Source organism: Hippocampus bargibanti, linkage group LG03 (genome assembly GCF_051943395.1).
Source record: "Hippocampus bargibanti isolate YZ-2025 linkage group LG03, ASM5194339v1, whole genome shotgun sequence".
Taxonomy (NCBI): Eukaryota; Metazoa; Chordata; class Actinopteri; order Syngnathiformes; family Syngnathidae; genus Hippocampus; species Hippocampus bargibanti.
Genome location: NC_142736.1, coordinates 21,669,173 through 21,689,208, shown reverse-complemented (window position 1 = coordinate 21,689,208; position 20,036 = coordinate 21,669,173). Strand labels below are relative to the sequence as shown.

General features: G+C 40.6%; 1 protein-coding gene across 1 annotated transcript in view; it reads right to left on the bottom strand.

Moving 5' to 3' along the window:
* Positions 1-11,933, bottom strand: part of prtga (protogenin homolog a (Gallus gallus)) — a 42,192-nt gene extending 30,259 nt beyond the window's left edge. Inside the window, exon 1 of the mRNA XM_088993172.1 lies at positions 11,606-11,933. Coding sequence (XP_088849298.1) covers positions 11,606-11,933 — 328 coding nt within the window. The remainder of the gene's footprint in view (positions 1-11,605) is intronic.
* Positions 11,934-20,036: the final 8,103 nt, after the last annotated feature.

The window sequence follows — 20,036 nt, the reverse complement described above, 5'->3', positions numbered from 1 at the left end:
GGCATCCCAGCTTCCTTCTTCTCCAGGGCTCTCTACTCACTTTTGGATCGCTACCACGGCTGCGCCTTGGCTATATGAACCAGTTGGAGCATTAAAACACACATCGGCGCTATGTGATCAGATAACATTTTAATGAGCACACTTTGAAAAGACTGGAGCATTTACAAGCATCATAGTCGCATTTTTGAGCCTTACCATCTGTGTAAGCTTTTTGAGCCTTGTTCTCATAAACCCACACTGCTGCACTCCCTCTTTTAATGCTGGAACGATATGGCTGGAGGGCATGAGCGATGACCAGCACTTATCCTTCTCGGGAAAAGCATTCTGGATTCACAAACAGCGGGGTAATCATTGAATATTGATCATCTACTAAGTCAAGGTGAAAAATCAATAATTTTATGGCTGTTCTGACAGCTGAGAATAGGCCGCTGATCATGAGAATTTAGACGGTGATGTTTTACCAAAAGGCATCAAATGTGCACATTAATTTCTTAAGGGTAACACATGATAATTGATAGACAGTAACATAATAACACATTTTACAGAGTGGTGTCTATTTTTAATTTTCACAGGCCCATTTGGATTTTTTTAACAATCTGAAAGATAGATAGTTGAGCCCATTCCACAAAAGCAAAAAGAAGCTGACCATCTGCCCTACGCTGCAGGCTGACCTCTGACTTCCGACCTCCACAAATCCCGCCGAGCACCCAGCTCAGGCAGAGCTATGCATGGCCAGGCCACCCCTCTGTTGCTCTCTAGAGTTTTGTAGACTGTTTAGCTGCTGATGTTTTGCCATATCACTACGCTGACTTAAAGGTGAAGTAAACTTGACCAAGCAGCTTTTGAGTTATAGTCATACTAAAACTATTTCAAGCATACTTTTGTTATTTTTTTAACACAACCCACTCAGCTTCATTGTTAGATCTATAGCAACACGCTAAACAACCAAAATTATTTGTGTTCTGCAAGTGACGTCATTTTCAGACAGTCACTAATCAGCCACTGTGATGCATTATTACGAGTTCTTCTGCGACATAACTCGGCGCTGTGCAGTCAGCATTTCTGAAACACGAAAAATTAATTAATGTTAATGGCAAATGAGGCTTGTACTGTACTTTGTTTTTTTAATGCTCTACGTAAGCTTAAAAGGTTGATGTGACTTTGTTGTTCTGTTCCTTGTAACAGATGTCAACAACTAAGCAAAGGGGGGGGAGTCAGTGGACAGGTCAAGCCCAAACAAAGGTTCCCTTACAAATACCAGGAATTAGTTCAGCCTCTCTGCTCTGGTTACTGTGATCAGTCTTTGGTCTCTACCGCAAAGCACTGCACTCAAACTCCGTAGCTATTTAAGATGCAGAAAAGACGCGGTTTTTAAATGATGGAATTGTTCTTAAATGATCCTTAAAACCACTTTTTATTAATTTCAGTACAGTATATTAACTCATTCACTACCACACATGTACAATAATGTGTCCACTCCAGTGCCACGGTTTTTGTCATTGTCACTTTAATTCCAGGACACAGACTATTGAGTTGTAGGACTGCACAAACATTCAATACAGCCTTAGAAACCTTCGACTCTCTTCTTTCATCGGAAAAAAAGTTAATTCCGAAATAACATGTGTCTGGAGTTATATGAACTCGAAATGAGGGTGCCTGTCCAAAATACAATGCAATACATATATATATTGGTTTATTGGTTAAGGAAAATATATATAAAGGAGTCCAAGATGGCGCCCGAGTAGGCAGCCGTCAGCAAGTGCTCTCATGAGCCTTGTTTTTGTTGTTGTTTTTGTCTTGTTTTTGTGTTTTCTTTTGTCACTTTAGTTGTTGTGCGTCGTGTGGAACGGATAGGGTTTGTTTTTCTGCATTTTTGGCCACTGCATTCATCAAGGAGGAGACTGTGCTGAGTGGTTGCGCCTTTTCGGCAGCATGAATATACCTGTACTGTTTTTGAACGGGAGGAATGTTGTGACATTCGACTGTCATCGCTGGACACCACAGGGGCCATTGTGCTTTTTTGCGCCTGTAATGGGCAGCATCTTCACAGCCCTGCTTTGTTCAGCGGAAGGTCGGTGCTGCTGGACAGTCTGCGGCTGGATGGATGGAGCGACAGCGCAGAACGCCGATTCATATATGGAACTGTTGCGGTTTGGAATTGAAGCAGATTTATGAGTTTCAGGAGATGTAAGGTAATCTCTTTTTGTCAATGGATGCTACAGATGCATGTTTGCTTTCAACATTTAGCTTGTAGTCGACGTGCACATTCCACCAAAATTTCTTTGATCCACTGGTGAAGAAACACTTTGATCCTGTCCTCGAAGAGACACTTTGACCCTGTCCTCTCTCATCTGGAACTGATTTATGTAACAAAGATGGTACAGAAAGTGCTTAAGAATGGATGTCTCTCTGTGTATTTGTGTTGTCATGTTATTTGTTATTTAGTTTTTTTGGTTCTTTTGACTTCAAGACGGCGCCGCGAGAGTGGCTGCCTTTCCAGCAGCTCCTGTATTTTGCTTTTCTACTTTCATTTCTTTCATAATTTCACTGCTTTGAAATGTAAATTTCTCCACTGCGAGACTAATAAAGGCAAATCCAATCCAATCCAATAGTGCTTCAACAACAGCTGAAGCTGGAACAAAGCACGTACCTGGACAAAAGGAAAATGCTTCGTCTTGTGGAAAAGAAAAAAAAAAGATTGCCAGAGGCTACGGCCAGGCCTTTATAGGTACCCAAGCATGACAAAACAAAACCCGAACAAATTCGGGAATGGCGCTTTACATCATATTTTCAATTCCCGAATAAATCTGTGAATGGCAGTGAATGAGTTAATTGTTTTATAGAAATAAACGACAATGGACAGAAACGAACTGGTGACTTAATTACATGGGTGCTTCCAATGATGCGCTCTTATCCCAACACAACGCACCCCCGAGGGTCTGATCATTTAAGAGAGACTTAAAAATTGATCACTTCATGCAACAGGTCAAATGCTAACAGGGTGTCGTCTGAAAAAAAAAACAGTGAAAAATTTGAAAAGCGCTCTGGTCATAGCTGACAATAGTCATTGGAATTGTGTTGAGTTGTGTCAGTAATTAATTGAAGGAAAGAGACCTCAACAACACAATAGTTAAGAAGAAAGAAAGCCTGCCTGATAAGCAAGAGGAGAAGAATGCAAAGCTGGAAAAAAGGCGCTAACAAATCAATCACTGGCAGGCTGGCGGATGTGCGGCTGTTCAAACCAGCCTTCAGGACAGTCCAGTGACCACTGGCCTAACTGCACAAAGAACAATTCCCATGGGCGGCATGACCCCTGAAAGCACCGTGCTTAGGGGGAGCGCTCATCCCCCTCCTCATGCCCCTTATCTCGACTGCAAAGTTTTTCAGTCATTTAACACAAGCCTTCTACTCAGCGCACACAGTGACTGCATTGTCTCTAATCTCCAAAATAAAGGTCAGCGTTTAAATAGGTACGGATTGTTTCACGGCACCTTTAGTTTGCTTTGAGATATCTTGAGAATAACAGAAACATGCGCAGTTTAACAAAATGCTGAACATGGACTGTATCTAAAATATCACACTCATATTTAGATGGGCGTTATTCACTAAGGCTCAACAATTCATAAAATGCAAATCGACTTTGCAATTCGGTATAATACAATTTTGAAAAAACAAAAAAGCCTAATTTTGGTCGGATTACTGTTGATATACAGGGAACATCCGAGTTACGACCGGCGCGACTTAAGACCTCCCGTACTTACGACCATGACTGCGAGACCCTTTTTAAAAAAAATATTCTATGCCTGGCACCGCAAAGCACAAGCAGCCAGCAACATGTACTACAATTTTGGCCAGCCAGCATGTCACACACTTGCAAAGCAATCTACTGCATGACTACACTAAATACAATAGTTATACAGTGCAGATACCATCTCGGCGACATCTCCTGTAGTACTGTACACTGCTTGTTTCCTTCGCTGTCCGCCTGAGTCCGAGCGTGTGTGTCGGGCGACCTCTTCTGGCCGTTAGCAAAGAGAACGGTGTATTCTTTACATATACGTGTTTTCTTTAACCCATGATATAAAATCAAAATATAAAATATAAATCGATAATATGAAATATAAAATGATAATGATGACATGAAAAGGGAAGTATAACATTTATTATAAATGAACTGTACAGTAAACAGTTTTGTATACATTACAGGTAGTTATACAGTAATAAAAATTGATAAGTTTGTTCTAAAATACATGGGTGTACAGGGGAAGAGGACCTTGAAAAAGATTCATATATTAATTAGAATCAGAAAGCCTATAATAGTCCCACAAATGGGGAAATTTGCAGTATTAAATCACAATTGCAATATTGAGGGGGATGCCATTATCGGTCTTAAAGGACAACCGACGTCTCCGGACAAGTTGTGTCCATAATTTGTAAAATGGCTTCAAATGACTTCTACTGAGCGTATTTTAATACGATTCCACCGCATATAGCTATATTTTACGTTTTAAGACTCGCGCTGAATATTCAGGAAGTCTTGTTTTTGAGTTGGTGACGAGCCATACGTGACGTCACTAAAGGAACGCCCCTGACTGAAAAAAAGACACCTTGTAGCAGTGCTTCCATCACGTCAATGTATTTTGCTGTACTTGTTTGGTCTGAAAACCTAGTGTTGCACCCAAAAGCCGCCAGAAGAGGGCGTCCAAGCTCCATATAAGGAATTTATCAGCCTGTGGAAACGGAGGTGGCCATTTTTCGTCTCTTTTCTGGGACGCTACATTGCAGTCCAGATGCCTCAAAATGACACGGAATAAATTCTTTAATCGATTGCAAACGTATGCTTTCGTCTTCAGAAATATTTGAATCATATTCATAACTGGGTGTGTAACAAGAAAGCATATTCTCCGAATCTGAAGCCATTGTTTTGATTCTCCAACAATGCAAGACGTCTTGGCGTGATGTCACGAACTGGGGGCGGGACTTTCTGCAAATGCCCAATTCGCAGCTCAATTTTTTGCAGATTTTGGACACTTTAAGTCATTTTTATTGGTGTTTTACATTTGAATAAAAATATCATACTGTGTGTTTTGGGTATTTTAGATGCTATAAAACGTTTTTCTGATGTCAGTTAAGAAACAAAAAAGTGACGTTGGTTGTCCTTTAACTGTGTTGTATACTTTTCTATAATTGTGGTTGCAATCAACTGACCTGCACCACACAAAGAGCCACCTCTCATGCAGTTGAGGTAGTTCACAATTATAAACAGTTCAAATTTCAAAATAACTTTGTCGCCGCTCTCGGTGTAACTGAGGAACTTTAAGTATTAGTGGAAGGAAGATAAGAGAATAGTGCTCTCTTTCTCTGTCCTCCATCCACTGAACAATTTAGGTAGACCTTTGACCTCTGAGCCTGCCAATGAGGGGAACCATGGTAACCTTTTGCGTCCAGCAGAGAAAGAAAAACAAGATTCTGTGCTTTCCGTTGTCTTGCTTCTGGCCACTTCATTCATCTGTGTAACAACGTGCCCGCTGCAAAGTTTGCTTTATCCCTATTAGAGTTCCTCATAATGACGCACCAGTCAAAGATCTAAGCAACTACATATAACGGTATTTGAGGTTTATTCCATGAAAATAAGACAGATAACGGCACAATAAAAATGACATCAGTGTGAACAACTTGTTTTCTGGAATTCCACTGGTGTACGGAGTATTACTAGCTTCTCTAAAAACACAGTTTTTTTACAAGCTACAAGCCCTGATATGGAACTAGTGCCCAATGGGGGTTGAAATATATGAGCGCATTGACCATAACAAGCGTGTAATCCCACATTTTCTAATGGATTAAGACAAAGGTATTGGTTAGCTATGAATTGCTGGGGTAGCACACTCATGGTACCCACGGGGACAACATTGGAATTCAAATGGTACTCTAAAACAGTGGTTCCCAACCCCCGGGCCTGGACCAGTACCGGTTCGTGGGTTATTTGGTACCGGGATGCACAGAAAGAATATCGGATATCGGTTTCATTTATTTCAGAAGATGAAAAATGTCTTATTTTGAAAAAAATACTGGATTCTATGTGATCTCCATTTACAGTATGTCATTCTTTACGCAAATCAAGGCGCGCTTCTCGGTCACATGATCCGTTATCACTAAAATGAAACTCGGGAGCTAGCAAAAACAGCAAACAAACATGTTTGGGAAGGAGAAAAGGCCCAGCCTGGAAACCTGAGAGGAGCCTCCAGTTTCCTAGGAAAGTAAAGCTTCATTTAATAATAATCCTAAGGACTCCTACTTAAAATACGGCTCACAATGGGTCATTCCCACCCATACAACCGACTCCGCATAATGTCAAGTGATATGTATTTTTCAATGCAGTTTGTATCTTATTTTGAAGGCAGGATTAAACGTTACCTTTGGCGACCAGAGTGTGTTGCCGGACAGATAGGACCTTCCATATGTCATCATTATGTTTCGAAAATACCACAATTTTCATGCATGTCATATCATATATTATTTCATTGTTCAAGTCTGGGGACGGCTGCTCTAAAATATAGTACAGTGATACCTACATTTAACTTAATTGGTTCCCAGAAAGTGTGTGTAAGGCGAAAAGTTCGTCTGCCAAACATTTATTTCCCACAAGAAACCATTCAAAATTAGAATAATCCGTTCCCAGGTCCCCATAAAACACAATTTTCTGTTAAATAAGCCATTAAACTACACAAAATATAACTTATTTTATGTATGTATTGTGATTAAATGAATTAACTGCACTGTATAAGTCATTTTATTTACCTTTGTGATGGTCGTTGATGTAGTTGCCTCTGGATAATATCCCAGTGAAGTTGCCATGCTTTCTCAGCGATAATACCCTCACTCACATGGTCCCTTGCTGGCTGCTTTTCGTTAATCCAAATCAACAGAAGTTTTTCAACCTCTTCTATTGCCTGAGACCGTTGCTTAGACAACACAGAAACACCCTTAGCCACACATAGCAATTGTCGATTTAGCATACTGGTACTGGGATGGCTAAGTCACACAAACGCAACCTTCGTTCGTGTTTTTCGATGATCTACTTCTTCTGCTCGACCGTAATTTTCTTTTATGTCCTCTTCGCCTTGACACTAGCCTGTAGTGGGGTCTTTTTCCATCCCATAATAGCAAAAGTACTCCACTTGATAGCAAATCAAGTCTGCACTCAAAGGGGATGTGGAAAACGAGTCCAGCCACCATGGCGCTGTTCGATCGTGTGGTTTGTTGTTCATCCATCGAAAACTAGTCCGCCAGCCATCGTGGCGCTGTGTGGTTTGGTCCGTCCGCCGAAAACTAGTTTGTATGCCAAGATGATATTCTTGCGAATTTAATGTTCGTAAGGTGAAACATTTGTGAGCTAAAGCGTTCGGAAGCCGAGGTATCACTGTACTGTGTAAAAGTAGTTGTTGAAACACAATTTATGTTGAAATTGGGCATATGGGAGTAGGCACAAATATATATTTTTATTATTTATTTATTTAAAATTTATATTTTCCTCAACACAGGTGGGCTTGTAACAGAAGGCCCCACAATAAGTGAGACTTACTCGTACAGATAGAAGTGTATGATAGCCACAACAGAATACCTCGCAAGTTGTAAATTCTTTCACAAAGCCAACACACCATTCAGCAATTAGATAATTAGATCACAATATAGATGCAAGCGTCTCGGACAATTGATTTAGGTACATCAGGGAGGAAGAACTAAGTGTCAAGTGTTAAACTTCAACCCCCATCTCGGAGCATCACGCAATACACTTAACCACTGGCAGTGTCCCTTCCATGTTGAAGGTGTGATACAATCTTTAAAGGCAGAAAATTGAGTACAGAGGAGACACATGAAAAGGCGTTGGCTTCCACAGCCAGTGTGAATGGGGCTACAGTCGTTTGTAATGGCATTAATTACGGTTGTATTCTTCTATTTTGATTCAAATTAGGCTAGTTCCTGTTTGAGTTGAAGGCTGGTCCCTAAAAATGTTCGACTATTTCTTCATTTGTTTGTTTGTATTTTTTTATCATGGTTAAAATTAGTTTATTTCAACCCGAATGGCATTCCAACGATTTGTAACTGTTTTGTAGTTGAAGGTAGACACGGGCTGAGTACCAGTTTGATGTTTTACCATGGTTTTAAAAGGTTGAGGTTTATATACTATCTGTTCCATGTAATGAGGTTTAGTTTTGCTTTTTGACTTCTAAGAAAGGCACAATATGATTGGCTGTTTGCTGAGTTGAGTAAACAAGTCGACTCTTTGAAGTTAATTGCCTCCAATTAACTTATTTCTCCTTCTCGGTGGCAGAGTACGGAGGGGTGAGCAGTTACACATGACAGAGGAGGAAGCAAGAGACGCTGTTCTTTTTGCTCAATGAATTAATGTGCACGTTAAGAAAAGGACATTCAAAACAAAAATACAGTAAACTGGTTTACAATTTAGGCCTAAGGACAACACGAGTAACTTGCGGTTCTCTTTGAAAGACTCACCAGTAATGGGACACTATGACTTACTAAAAAAAAGCATATATGGAATGTCAACATTTATTGATTAAATCCTAACCTGGTAAACATTTCTCATGGACCAAATATTAAATATGTTTGAGATAAAATACATTGTGTTCAATGGTGAAAAAAGGCTCTTTCTATTTGTGCTTTGGAACTGTTTAATTTGAATGCGGTGACAGTGCACTATTTATCATATCCTAAAAATGTATGATTGGCCATTGGCGACTTGAAGCATCTACAGTATGTTTCTCTAGCAACCAGGTGTCAACCGCAAATCCAGAGTTGTACAAATAGCCTGAAAGATGTAAACTCGAGCTGACAAAGCCATGACATCGAACCAAGCGATGGGCTATAATCCCCCATTAACCTGAAGTCTATTGACTAAAGTCACATGACATGGCTCGTGTGTCACATTCCATTTCGCCGGGGCCAAATCCCTTCTCACCTTTGTGCTCGAGTGACCGTCACGTTGGTAAACGAGTATCCCCACGGCACAAACAACATGTAAACTTAGAATCAATGCCTAATCCTTCGCTTAACCGATCTAATTAGCCTTGCTGGTGTTGAACATCTCCTGTGGTTCTGCGCATCGATATTAAGCTAGATAAATTAAAAAAGGCTTTTCTTTTGGGGAACACATTTGGAATAATGGAGCAAAACAGTGAGGGTGAAGGAGCTTTTCGGCAATAAAGTTTGGTCATCCAGACTCATTCACATTCAATCAATCAATCAAGCTATATTTATACGTACTTTTCATACAACGCAGCTCAAAGGGCTTTACATACAATAAAGTCAATAACAAGCACAAAGACGTGCCTCACCTCACACACACGGACACGCACATACATACAGATGTAAACGCAGGGGAATCAAAAGAAACTCGGCGAAAACGCCATCCAACGCTCACCACTTGTGTCCTTATGTGTGTGCGTGTGTCTGTGTGGCACAACAACCTCAACCCCTCCCACCCACTGTTACCACCATGTCCTTCAAGTTAGCATTTCTCAGGTATGTGCAAATTTTATGAGCTTCCAGATAGATCCTCAAGCAGGCCTAAGTGTCTTTTAAAACAAACTAGCCATGCTTACAAACCACTTTTACATTTACTAGTAATTTCATATGTTTTGTTTCAGTTTTAGTGCCAAGGAGAAAACCGTTTTTCTTATCTCATTAAAAGAAGAACATTTCTGTGCATTTCTAAACAGAATAATTGCAGCAGTAAAGTGCATTTTCTTGGTGACCAGTCTGAGTTACCCCAATGTCAGGTGGTATAGCCAACAGCTCAGCGGAGACCCGAATGGTCAAATGCAAAAGAAAATGGACAAAAGGAACTCTGGAAACACATTATCACAGAGACGGAAAAATTATCAACGCAGAAATTCATGGAAATATGGAAAACGTTCTTTTCAATATCCCGACATCCATCTAAAAGAGACACTTACTTGAGCTGAAAATTGGCACACATATTGTATGTAAAATTGTATGTAAAAATCACGTCAGGTCAACCTAGCATGTATGACTTTCATATTTTTGGCATCAGAGATGGAGGAGGGGGGAGAGAGAGAGAGAATGAGATAGAGAGAGAGTAAGAGAGAAATTGAGAGAGGGGAGAGAGAAAAGAGAGAAGAGAAAGAGAGAGAGAGAGAGAGAGAAATTGAGAGGGGAGAGACAAAAGAGAAGGAGAGAGAAGTAGAAAGAAAGAGAGAGGAAAAAGAGAGAGACAGAGAGAAACAGAGAGAGAAAGAGAAAGAAAAGAAATTGAGAGAAAGAGTGGGAGAGAGTGAGAAAGAGAGGTAGAGAGAGAAATAGAGAGAGAAAGAGAAAGAGAAAGAGAAAGAGAGAGAGAAAGAGAAAGAGAAAGAGAGAGAGAAAGAGAAAGAGAAAGAGAAAGAGAAAGAGAGAGAGGTGGGTAGAAAGAGAGAAGAGAGAGAGAGGCAGAGAGAAAGAGAGAGCGAGAGAAAGACATAGAGGGAGAGAAAAAGAGGCAGAGAGAGAAATAGAGAGATAGAGAGAGAAAGAGAGAAGGCGGGTAGAAATAGAGAGAGAATGAGAGAAAGAGAAAGAGAAAGAGAGACTGAAAGAGAGAGAGAGAAAAATAGATAGAAAGAGAGAAAAAGAAAAAGAGAAAAAGAAAGAGAGAGAGAAAAGAGAGAGAGAGAGAGAGAGAGAGAGAGAGAGAGAGAGAGAGAGAGAGAGAGAGAGAGAGAGAGAGAGAGCGCCTGCCCGCAACTTTGCCTGGACATTCTCCCCCCCCCCCCCTTAAATTACAAGAACAGCTTTGAGGGAGAATGCATTCCAAAAGAACAATTCCTCCAACGATCAGGGTGCAATAACATGAAAGCCCGGGTCAGTAAAGAGGGGTCATCTGTTCCTTAGCTTTGGGAGGTGGTATCCTGGACCGCACTGCTCTTTCATTAACACACCAATGGACACATCCCCTTTCAAACAGTATCTTTCTTTCCTCTCTCACAGCTAGCTTGAATGCAACATCGTGCTGAAAAAAATAACTTCTTAATTTACTGCTACCATTGGTTCAAACATATGTGCGAAGAGGTTGTTGAGGGGAGCATATTAAATTGCAATATTGAGACAGAAAAAAATTGCACTAGAATTCTTTGAAATTCATTTTCTAAGCTTCTTATTGTCACGAGGGGTGTGGGGGTGCAGGAGCCTATCTCAGCTATCTTTGGGCAGTAGCCCCCAAGCACCCTATACTGGTTACCACCCAATTACAGGGCACACATAGACAAACAACCATTCGTGCTCACAATAACACCAAGAGACAATTTCGAGTGTTCAATCAGCATGTCATGCATGCTTTTGGAATGTGGGAGGAGATGGGAGTACCCTGACAAAACCCACGCAGCTGCATGGAATCGAACCCTATACCTCTGCAAAGTGAGGCGGACGTGCTAACCAATTCATCACCACGCTTCCCATTTTGCAAATCATTCAGTCCTAAAATAAATCACCATCTATACACACCTGAGGTGAAACAACGAAAGCAGATTGGCTCACAAACAGCCAGAACATGGAGCTGGGAACACAATTCCAATACCGTATCCATACTCACTTGCGATTGTCAGCCGAGCCTTCTGGCTGAGGATGGCTCCATACTTGTTTTGGGCAAGGCACTGATAAAAGCCTTCATCTGATTTGTCTCCTCGTCTGCTCTCCACTTCGGAAATGTAAAGTGAGCTGTTAGAGAGCAGGTAGACCCGCTCGTTCTCCACCACTTTTACTCCATTTCTCAGCCATCGGATGTCAATGGGCGTTTCTCCGTGCGCTTGACAGTCCAGAATGACAGCATCTTTGCGCATGACTGTCACATCATGGGGCTCCTTCGTGAAAAATAACTCGCTGAAGCAGAAAATACCTGAAAAAGAGAGGAAAGCAGTCATTAAAAACACTTTATAGTTTAGTGGTACACAACGTGAATGTCGTAGCACGTTGTGCCACAACATGCTGGGTCGTGATGAGCTTGACTGGAAGAAATGCACCGTAAAGACCAAGAGCAAGAAGAATATGAAGAAGGAGAGGTCCCCTTCTTCGAAACAGTGGTTGTTCCTGCAGACCGGTGAGAATATATGATTGTGAGTTTTGTTGAATGCTTTATTGTTCGAAGGTGTTGCTGCTCTTTGTGTTAAAGTAGCAGCTGTGTGAATACTCATAATTACTATAACATCTAAGTTACTTTTATTTAGCCTATCTATGGCGGTTCACATTACAATAAAACAAAACATATCATAGTCTAGTGTTTAAAATGAAGCAATGCAATGGCCAATGCCCATCCAATATTTGGTAGATTAAAATTCCAATAACCGATTAATCAAACAATTAATGACATTTTTTGTGTGTTTTTGTATGTGTGTGTTAACGGAACTAATATTGGTCAATTTAATTGACCGGATGATTAATCATCACAGCTCTAGTTTGATTAAAGATTTTTTTTTCCTTTTAGTTTTATGAGTCTGTTTTGCAGTCAACTTCAACTGAGAGTGACAATGAAAGCTTGAAACATGCAAAATTGGCTTCTTATTTCAAGAAATACCTAACAAAGTATACTCTTCAATCCCTCCAAGTGATATTATATGATGACCTTCCATTTTACAACAGATGAGTGTGTTTTAATAACTTTAAATGGGTTTAGAGCAGGTGTACAACACAAACGCATGCTTAGTGCAAAGGACCGCTCATCGTTATTCACAATCAACCAGGTGTCTGGACAACGCTTTCTTTCATGCAACACATCATAATGACATTTAAATTCAGAACAATTTCATATTTCAGATTATTTTCAACGTTTGTTATCATTTTATTGTTGAAGTAAGACGACGTTGGGTTTTCCAACGAGAGATTCGAGCAATTGCAGTTTTTTTCCCCAATTACATGTTTTTTTAAGACAGACACTGGCGTTTCAGGTTCTATCTATTTAAAAATCACATAAAAGTATACATTTAAGCTATCAATAACCAGTTTCCCTTCAAGGATTCAAATGCCACGCTTAATTTCAACACATGGTGGATGCTCAGGTCGACGCCACTCATCCCTCGAACTACCAACACTGTTGTTTCGTCTGCTCGTGTGCTGACCGACTTCGAAACAGCTACAAAAAGTTGAAAGAAAAAAAAGGCCTAAACGTACCTGAGATTGGAAGAAAAGCGGCAAAGAGCAGCAAACGCTGATATATTTTCCTTTTGACAAGAGCCATTTACGTTAATTGTCCTTGCATTCTAGCTAGCGTGTCATAGCGAGTAGTTCCGAATGAACCGGAGGGCAACTGACTCACTGAGTAGCCGGTCGCCCGGGCTGCAGAGTGGGGGGTGAGTGGCCCACTCAAATGACACCCTCCCCCCCGGACACATTATCTTCATCTATCACCGGTCCTCACTCGCTGAACGTTTCTAGGGTATGGCGGCATCTAGCGGTATAGCTGTACATTGTACGTTTCTTCTCACTACTAATGCCACTTTTCGTCCACTCGTGCAACTTTTAGATCACGTGTCAAAGTCAAGGCCCGGGGGAGAATGTGGTCCGCCACATCATTTTATTCGGCCCGTGAAAACTAATCAAACGTGAAATTCCATGATGCTTGCTAAAGTCTTCTTCTTTTCCTTTTGGCTTTTCCCTACAAGGGGTCGCCACAGCAAATCAATGTCCTCCAGCTTCAGAGCTTTGATTTGCATGTTTGTTTTGGCTAAGCTTTTACGTCGGACGCCCTTCCTGACATAAAGTCAAAGTCAGCTTTATTGTCAAATATCCTAATATGCATGACATACAGCACAGATGAAATTACAGTGAGACCTCAACTTACAAACACCTCAACTTACAAACGTCAAATTTATGAAAATTAAACCTTACAATAAGCACTATTTTCATAATACACACCCACCACGGCTGGCAGAGTGATCTTCGGCGGAAGCACACGGCCGAACAGCACCACAGGTTAAGTTACCAACAGTCCTTATGGAAGGTGACTCTCCTTCCATAAGCCATCAACGACCATCAAAAAGGTAAATAAAACTTTATTTTACAGCACAGTTTATTTCTTTAATTACATTTGTCATGTAATGCGCCTCTCTTTCCAAACAGCAATTCCCTTTGACTTTCGACCTCCAACGCCATTCCATCAAGCCATAAATGACCATCACAAATGTAAATAAAGTGACTGATACAATGCAGTGTATTTCTTTCATTTGAATACAATAGCACATTTATTATACATAGAATAAGGTATGTTGTGTGTAGTTTTAAGGCTTATTTAGTTGAAAAGTATATTTTATGGAAACCCGGGAACGGATTATTCCCATTTTAATGGTTTCCTATGGGAATTCTTTTTTGAGATACACACTTTTCGCCTTACACACTCTGTCTGGGAACCAATTAAGTTCGTAAGTTGAGGTCTCACTGTACTGTCCTCTCGGACCCAGCATGCAAGGCACTTATAATGACTTTAACAAACATAATAAACATGAAAACGCCAATTTGCCGTGAGAAGGGAGCTGCTGCGTGTTCACGCGCCACCATCTTGGGAAAAAAAACAACAACAAAAAAAACAGAATAACAAATAATATGACAACACAAAGACACAGAGAGTCATTCATTCTTCAGGACTTGCTGTGCCCTCTTTGTGATGACATGAAGCAGTTCTAGATGGAAGAGGAGAGGATCAAAGCATCCATTTCAGCAGTGGATCACCCTCTGTATTTATCCGGGCTTGGGACCGGTAGAAGAAGACACTGGCTTATGTCCCCTTGTGGCTACAAAACAAGCAACTCTATGAACTTAAGGATGAAGATGCTCAGTCACCCGCAGAAAAAATATCCTGTGACTGTGAAGTGTCCTTGAGAGTTTTGAAAGGCGCTTATGAATAAAATTTATTATTATTATAAAAGGCTCCCAAACACAAAATGGTAATCGGCACAGCAACATTCAAAAAAAGCAAAACTATACTCACCATTTGATAACAATGCCCTGAATCTACTGTGAAATGGGCATCTCTTTAACCAATTACCTCAACTAATTTATAATTTCTGAAACTTAACATGTATGATATGTCGTTTACTTCCGGGTTGAGTGGCTGCCGCTGCTCACCCGCAGACAAAATAGCCTGTGACTGTAAAGTGTCTTGAGAGTTTTGAAAGGTGCTTATAAATGAAATGTTTTATTATAATTAAGTATTGAGTATAGTAATAAGTATAAGTATAATTATTATTATAACTATAAGTAATATTATTATTATTATATATTAAGTATAAGTATAGTATTAAGTATAGTATTATTAAGTATTGTATTATAATAATAACTAATCATACGTCAATGCAGTGGGAATATACATCTCAGGTAATGTAACACCGAAAGGCACAGACCTTTTCCATTCTTTCAAAACCACTTGGTACTTCGATAGTGCATACAAAAAAAATCATCACGTTTTGCCACATTATACCCTGGATTTTACCACAAATTAATTGAAACTTACTTTAACTTTGTATGCAAAATAATTATGATGCCTGCTAAAGTCTGAACCAAAATTTCAAAATGTCATGTTAATCACAATAATGGTCGTTATTTTTGACTTCAGATTTGAAAACTAGTTATTTATTAATTTGTTGTGCACTGTATATGTAATATGTGGAGGGGATTAAACATTTTAATGTCTTCTGCAAATTCATAACACCCCCGAGAGTAAACCGTAACAACAATGTGGCTCGCGGCAAAAAAAATGTATTTGATACCAATGCTTTAGTACCTTGAGTTGAATGCCCTTGCATGTAATTTCCAACTAGTGTCCTGCAGTTTCGGGATACAGACTGAGCCCACCCCGAATTGCATAATTCATGAATAATTTAAATGTTGAAAAGAGATTGATAATTAAAAAATTGCTCTGAGAAAAAAATAATGAAAAAATTATTGAAAATTCTCATTGTTGGGGTTTTCACAAATAATGGCAATTAAATTATCAAGAAATATCTGAGAATAGATGAATTTACAAATGCTAAACCACAAAAACATATCACCGCACCCCCCTGCCCCCATTCTCCAAGAGCTCCACTGGCTCCCGGTCAAATATTGGGTCAACTTTAAAATTCTTCTTTATACATTTAAAGGACAACCTACGTCTCCGGACAAGTTGTGTCCATAATTTGTAAAATGGCTTCAAATGACTTCTACTGAACATATTTTACAAAGATTCCACCTCATATAGCGATATTTTACGTTTTAAGACTCACGCTGAATATTCAGGAAGTCTTGTTTTTGAGTTGGTGATGATGCCTGACGTCACGTCAGGAACAGCCTTGACCGAGAAGGCGACACACAATGCATTTTGGGTACTTTCCGTACGTGACGTCACTGAAGAAACACCCCTGACCGAAAAAAAGACACATTGGAGCAGTCCTTCCATCACGTCAATGTATTTTGCTGTACTTGTTTGGTCTGAAAACCTTGTGTTGCACGAAAAAGCCGCCAGAAGAGGGCGACCAAGCTCCATGGAAGGAATTTATCAGCCTGTGGAAACGGGCTGATTAATTTCTTACAGGAGCTTGGACGCCATTTTCTGCCTCTTTTTTGGTGATCCATTTCCCCCCAACGTTGCCTCAAAATGGCACGGAATAAATTATTTAATCGATTGCAAACATTTATACTTTCCTCTTCAGAACTATTTGAATCATATTCATAACTGGATGTGTAACAAGAAAGCATATTTTCTGAATCTGAAGACATTGTTTGGATTCTCCAGCAATGCAAGACGTCTTGGCGTGACGTCACAAACTGGGGGCGGGACTTTCTGAAAATGCCCAATTCGCAGCTCAATTTTTTGCAGATTTTGGACACGAAGTCATTTTTATTGGTGTTTTGCATTTGAATAAAAATATTATACTGCGTGTTTTGGGTATTTTAGATGCTATGAAACATTTTTCTGATGTCAGTTAGGAAACACAAAAGTGATGTGGGTTGTCCTTTAAAGCTATCCATAACCTTGCCCCCATACCTATCTGACCGCCTTCAATTTTCTATTCCCTCTCGTTCCCTCAAATCCTCTGCCCCCCCACCCTGCCCGTCCGTCTGAGTCTCCAGCTGCTCTGCCCCCAAACTTTGGAACTCACTTCCTCCCAAGATTCGTAACATTGATTCTCTTCCCACCGTCAAGTCCCATCTCATCTGTTTCTATTTACAATTGTATTTTATTTATTGCATTCTATTTGTAATTGTATTTTATTTATTATAGTACCTATGCTTGTCTGTGACTGTAAAGTGTCCTTGAGAGCTTTGAAAGGCGCTTAAAATGTAATGTATTATTATTATTATTACAATTTAAACACATTGTTGAAAAATACTTTTATTTCTAATGTTTATCAAAGATTGACTACAATAAATACAGACCTCCGGGAACTCCTTAGATGAGCATAGAAAATACATAAATATAAACTAACAATTAAAAAAAGGGAAATAAAATTGCTAAATTAATGCAATAGATGTAAATGCGTGCATTCACTGCATGGCTTGTGATTGTTGACACGTTTGGAAATAGAGACTTCAGCACTGCAAAGGGCTGACTGCTACACTTTTATTCAACCCTTTCACCTTCCTTTATCAATATGAACAGAGCTGACACGGTAAGACCAGAGCCCTCAATGAACTGCACGCCAACGTTTGTCCACTGACTGGAAAAAAAACATGGAAATGAGCTTGTCCATTCAATGGGGGCCCCTTCAATTACTGGTACATGGTACATTGATAGCAGGACAGCTGCCGAGTCAATGTCGATATTGATCCTATTTCCATCACTTAGTCTCGCGACGGATGGAACTGTCCTTCCTTTTGTGGACCTTTTTATTCAGCAACCCAGCTGTGAAATACGCATTCTCAGTTATCACACACCAAAACTCCATATGTCACTATTGCGTTTAAAAACAACCATAACACAGAAGGCAAAAAATGAAGGTCTGCTTCTATAAATATTTATAATACAGTGACACCTCAACTTACGAACTTAATTGGTTCCCAGACTAATCTAAAAAAAATTCCCATAGGAAACCATTAAAATGGGAATAATCCGTTCCCGGGGTTCCATAAAATATACTTTTCAACTAAATAAGCCTTAAAAATACACACAACATACCTTATTCTATGTATTTCAATGAAGGAAAAACACTGCATTGCATCATAAAGTCACTTTATTTACATTTGTGATGGTCATTTATGGCTTGATGGAATGTCGTTGGAGGTCAAAGGTCAAACGGAATTGCATGAGGACTGTAATTAAAGAAATAAACTGTGCTGGAAAATAAAGTTTTATTTACCTTTTTGATGGTCGTTGATGGCTTATGGAAGGAGAGTCACCTTCCATAAGGACTGTTGGTGCTGTTCGGTCGTGTGCTTCCGCCGAAGATCACTCCGCCAGCCGTGGTGGGTGTGTATTATGAAAATAGTCCTTATTATAAGGTTTAATTTTCATAGATTTACGTTTGTAAGACGAAAAGTTTGTAAATTAAGGTGTTTGTAAGTTGAGGTCTCACTGTATCAGTTTCTTGTACATAAGCGACACATTTGATGTAATTTAGGTGCCATTCACTTGGTTCAAACAATACTATGTGAGAGGCAAATTCTGTTAAACATAATATTATTGATGAGCCAAATCATGCAGTACACCATGACAATAACGGTGCATAAGCTTCGAATTACACAAATGCATAAGTGGCTTAGGCCTTGCAGTAGGAAGATCAACTCTTACTGATATGTGGGAAAGTGAGTTATGAGTGACCAGCCAGACTCCCTCAGATGGTCGAGTTAATCACCAACGCTGGCAAAAGTACTCACACTCTCCACAAGTACACAGACCGTTTGATTTCTTGCTCGATGAGTAAAAGTTGGGGAATAAAAGTACAGTTAGATCAAAACGAAACTGCACAAAAAAGTCCTTCCCACAGTCCTTAAATAATGCACAGCTGGTCGGCCCATGACAGCCAGATCAATGAAGTAAAAGTTATAAATGCTGGTGAGTCAAAGGAAGGAGAGGAGAGAGGGGAGGTCTGCAAGTCGCCTGACAGCATGCCTGCCGCCTCCCCATCCCCGCTGACCTCAGCGATGGCCGAACGGCTGGCCTGAATAGTGCGTGACCTGTCCCCTGACCCCCTTGAACCACAGTGGGTTGTTTTAGTGAACATCTAGGGGGGTGGGAGGATGGTAGGGTGGATGCAGAAATCATGGCTCAAGGAAACAAAAAGGTTCCCACCATGAAGACGTGGAAGAGTCTACACCACAGAGGATCTGCTTTATAAATTAAAGGACAACCGACACCATTTTTTTGTTTCCTAACTGTCACATCTCGTTGCCATCCGGGGCGCGCCCCGCCCCTCCTGTCACCTCCTCCGCCAATCCTGGGAGACGGCCCCTCCAATCATCGTACACCTGGGTTCCCACAGCTGATTGTCATTTCACTGATGGTGCCTTCTGACTATATCTGTCTCGTGCTCACTACCGTCTCCGTCGGAGTATTTTTGGTCATTGCCATTTCCACGTCCGTGTTGCCAGGTCTGCTATCATTCAGTTATCTTCCTTCACTCATCCCGGTTTGTTATTATTTGATGCTGTTTCCAGTAAAGACTCTTTATCCATCCAAGCCTGTCACGCCGTGTATTTCGGGTCCTTCCCTAACACCAAAAGTCCGTCGCTCGAGGTCTGCCTCTTAGCACTCGAGCGATCGTCACACAATACTCCGACGGCTCATGGACCCCGCCGGCGTTGACAGGTATTTTACCGCCCTCGTACAAGAGGCTGAGCGTTCGAGCCAGCTGGCCCAGGCGATTGAGGAAATGCGCCACGCCACTACCTCGCTGGCTCAACGCCTCAAGGAGATGGAAAAGTGCATCGCCACCCTCTCTGTTCCTTCCCCCCCGCCCGTGGGCAGACGCACGCCCCCGCTACCCCAACCCTCACGCTACGCAGGCGAAACCGAGCGCTGCGCTCAATTCCTAATGCAGTGTGCGCTCGTGTTTGAACAA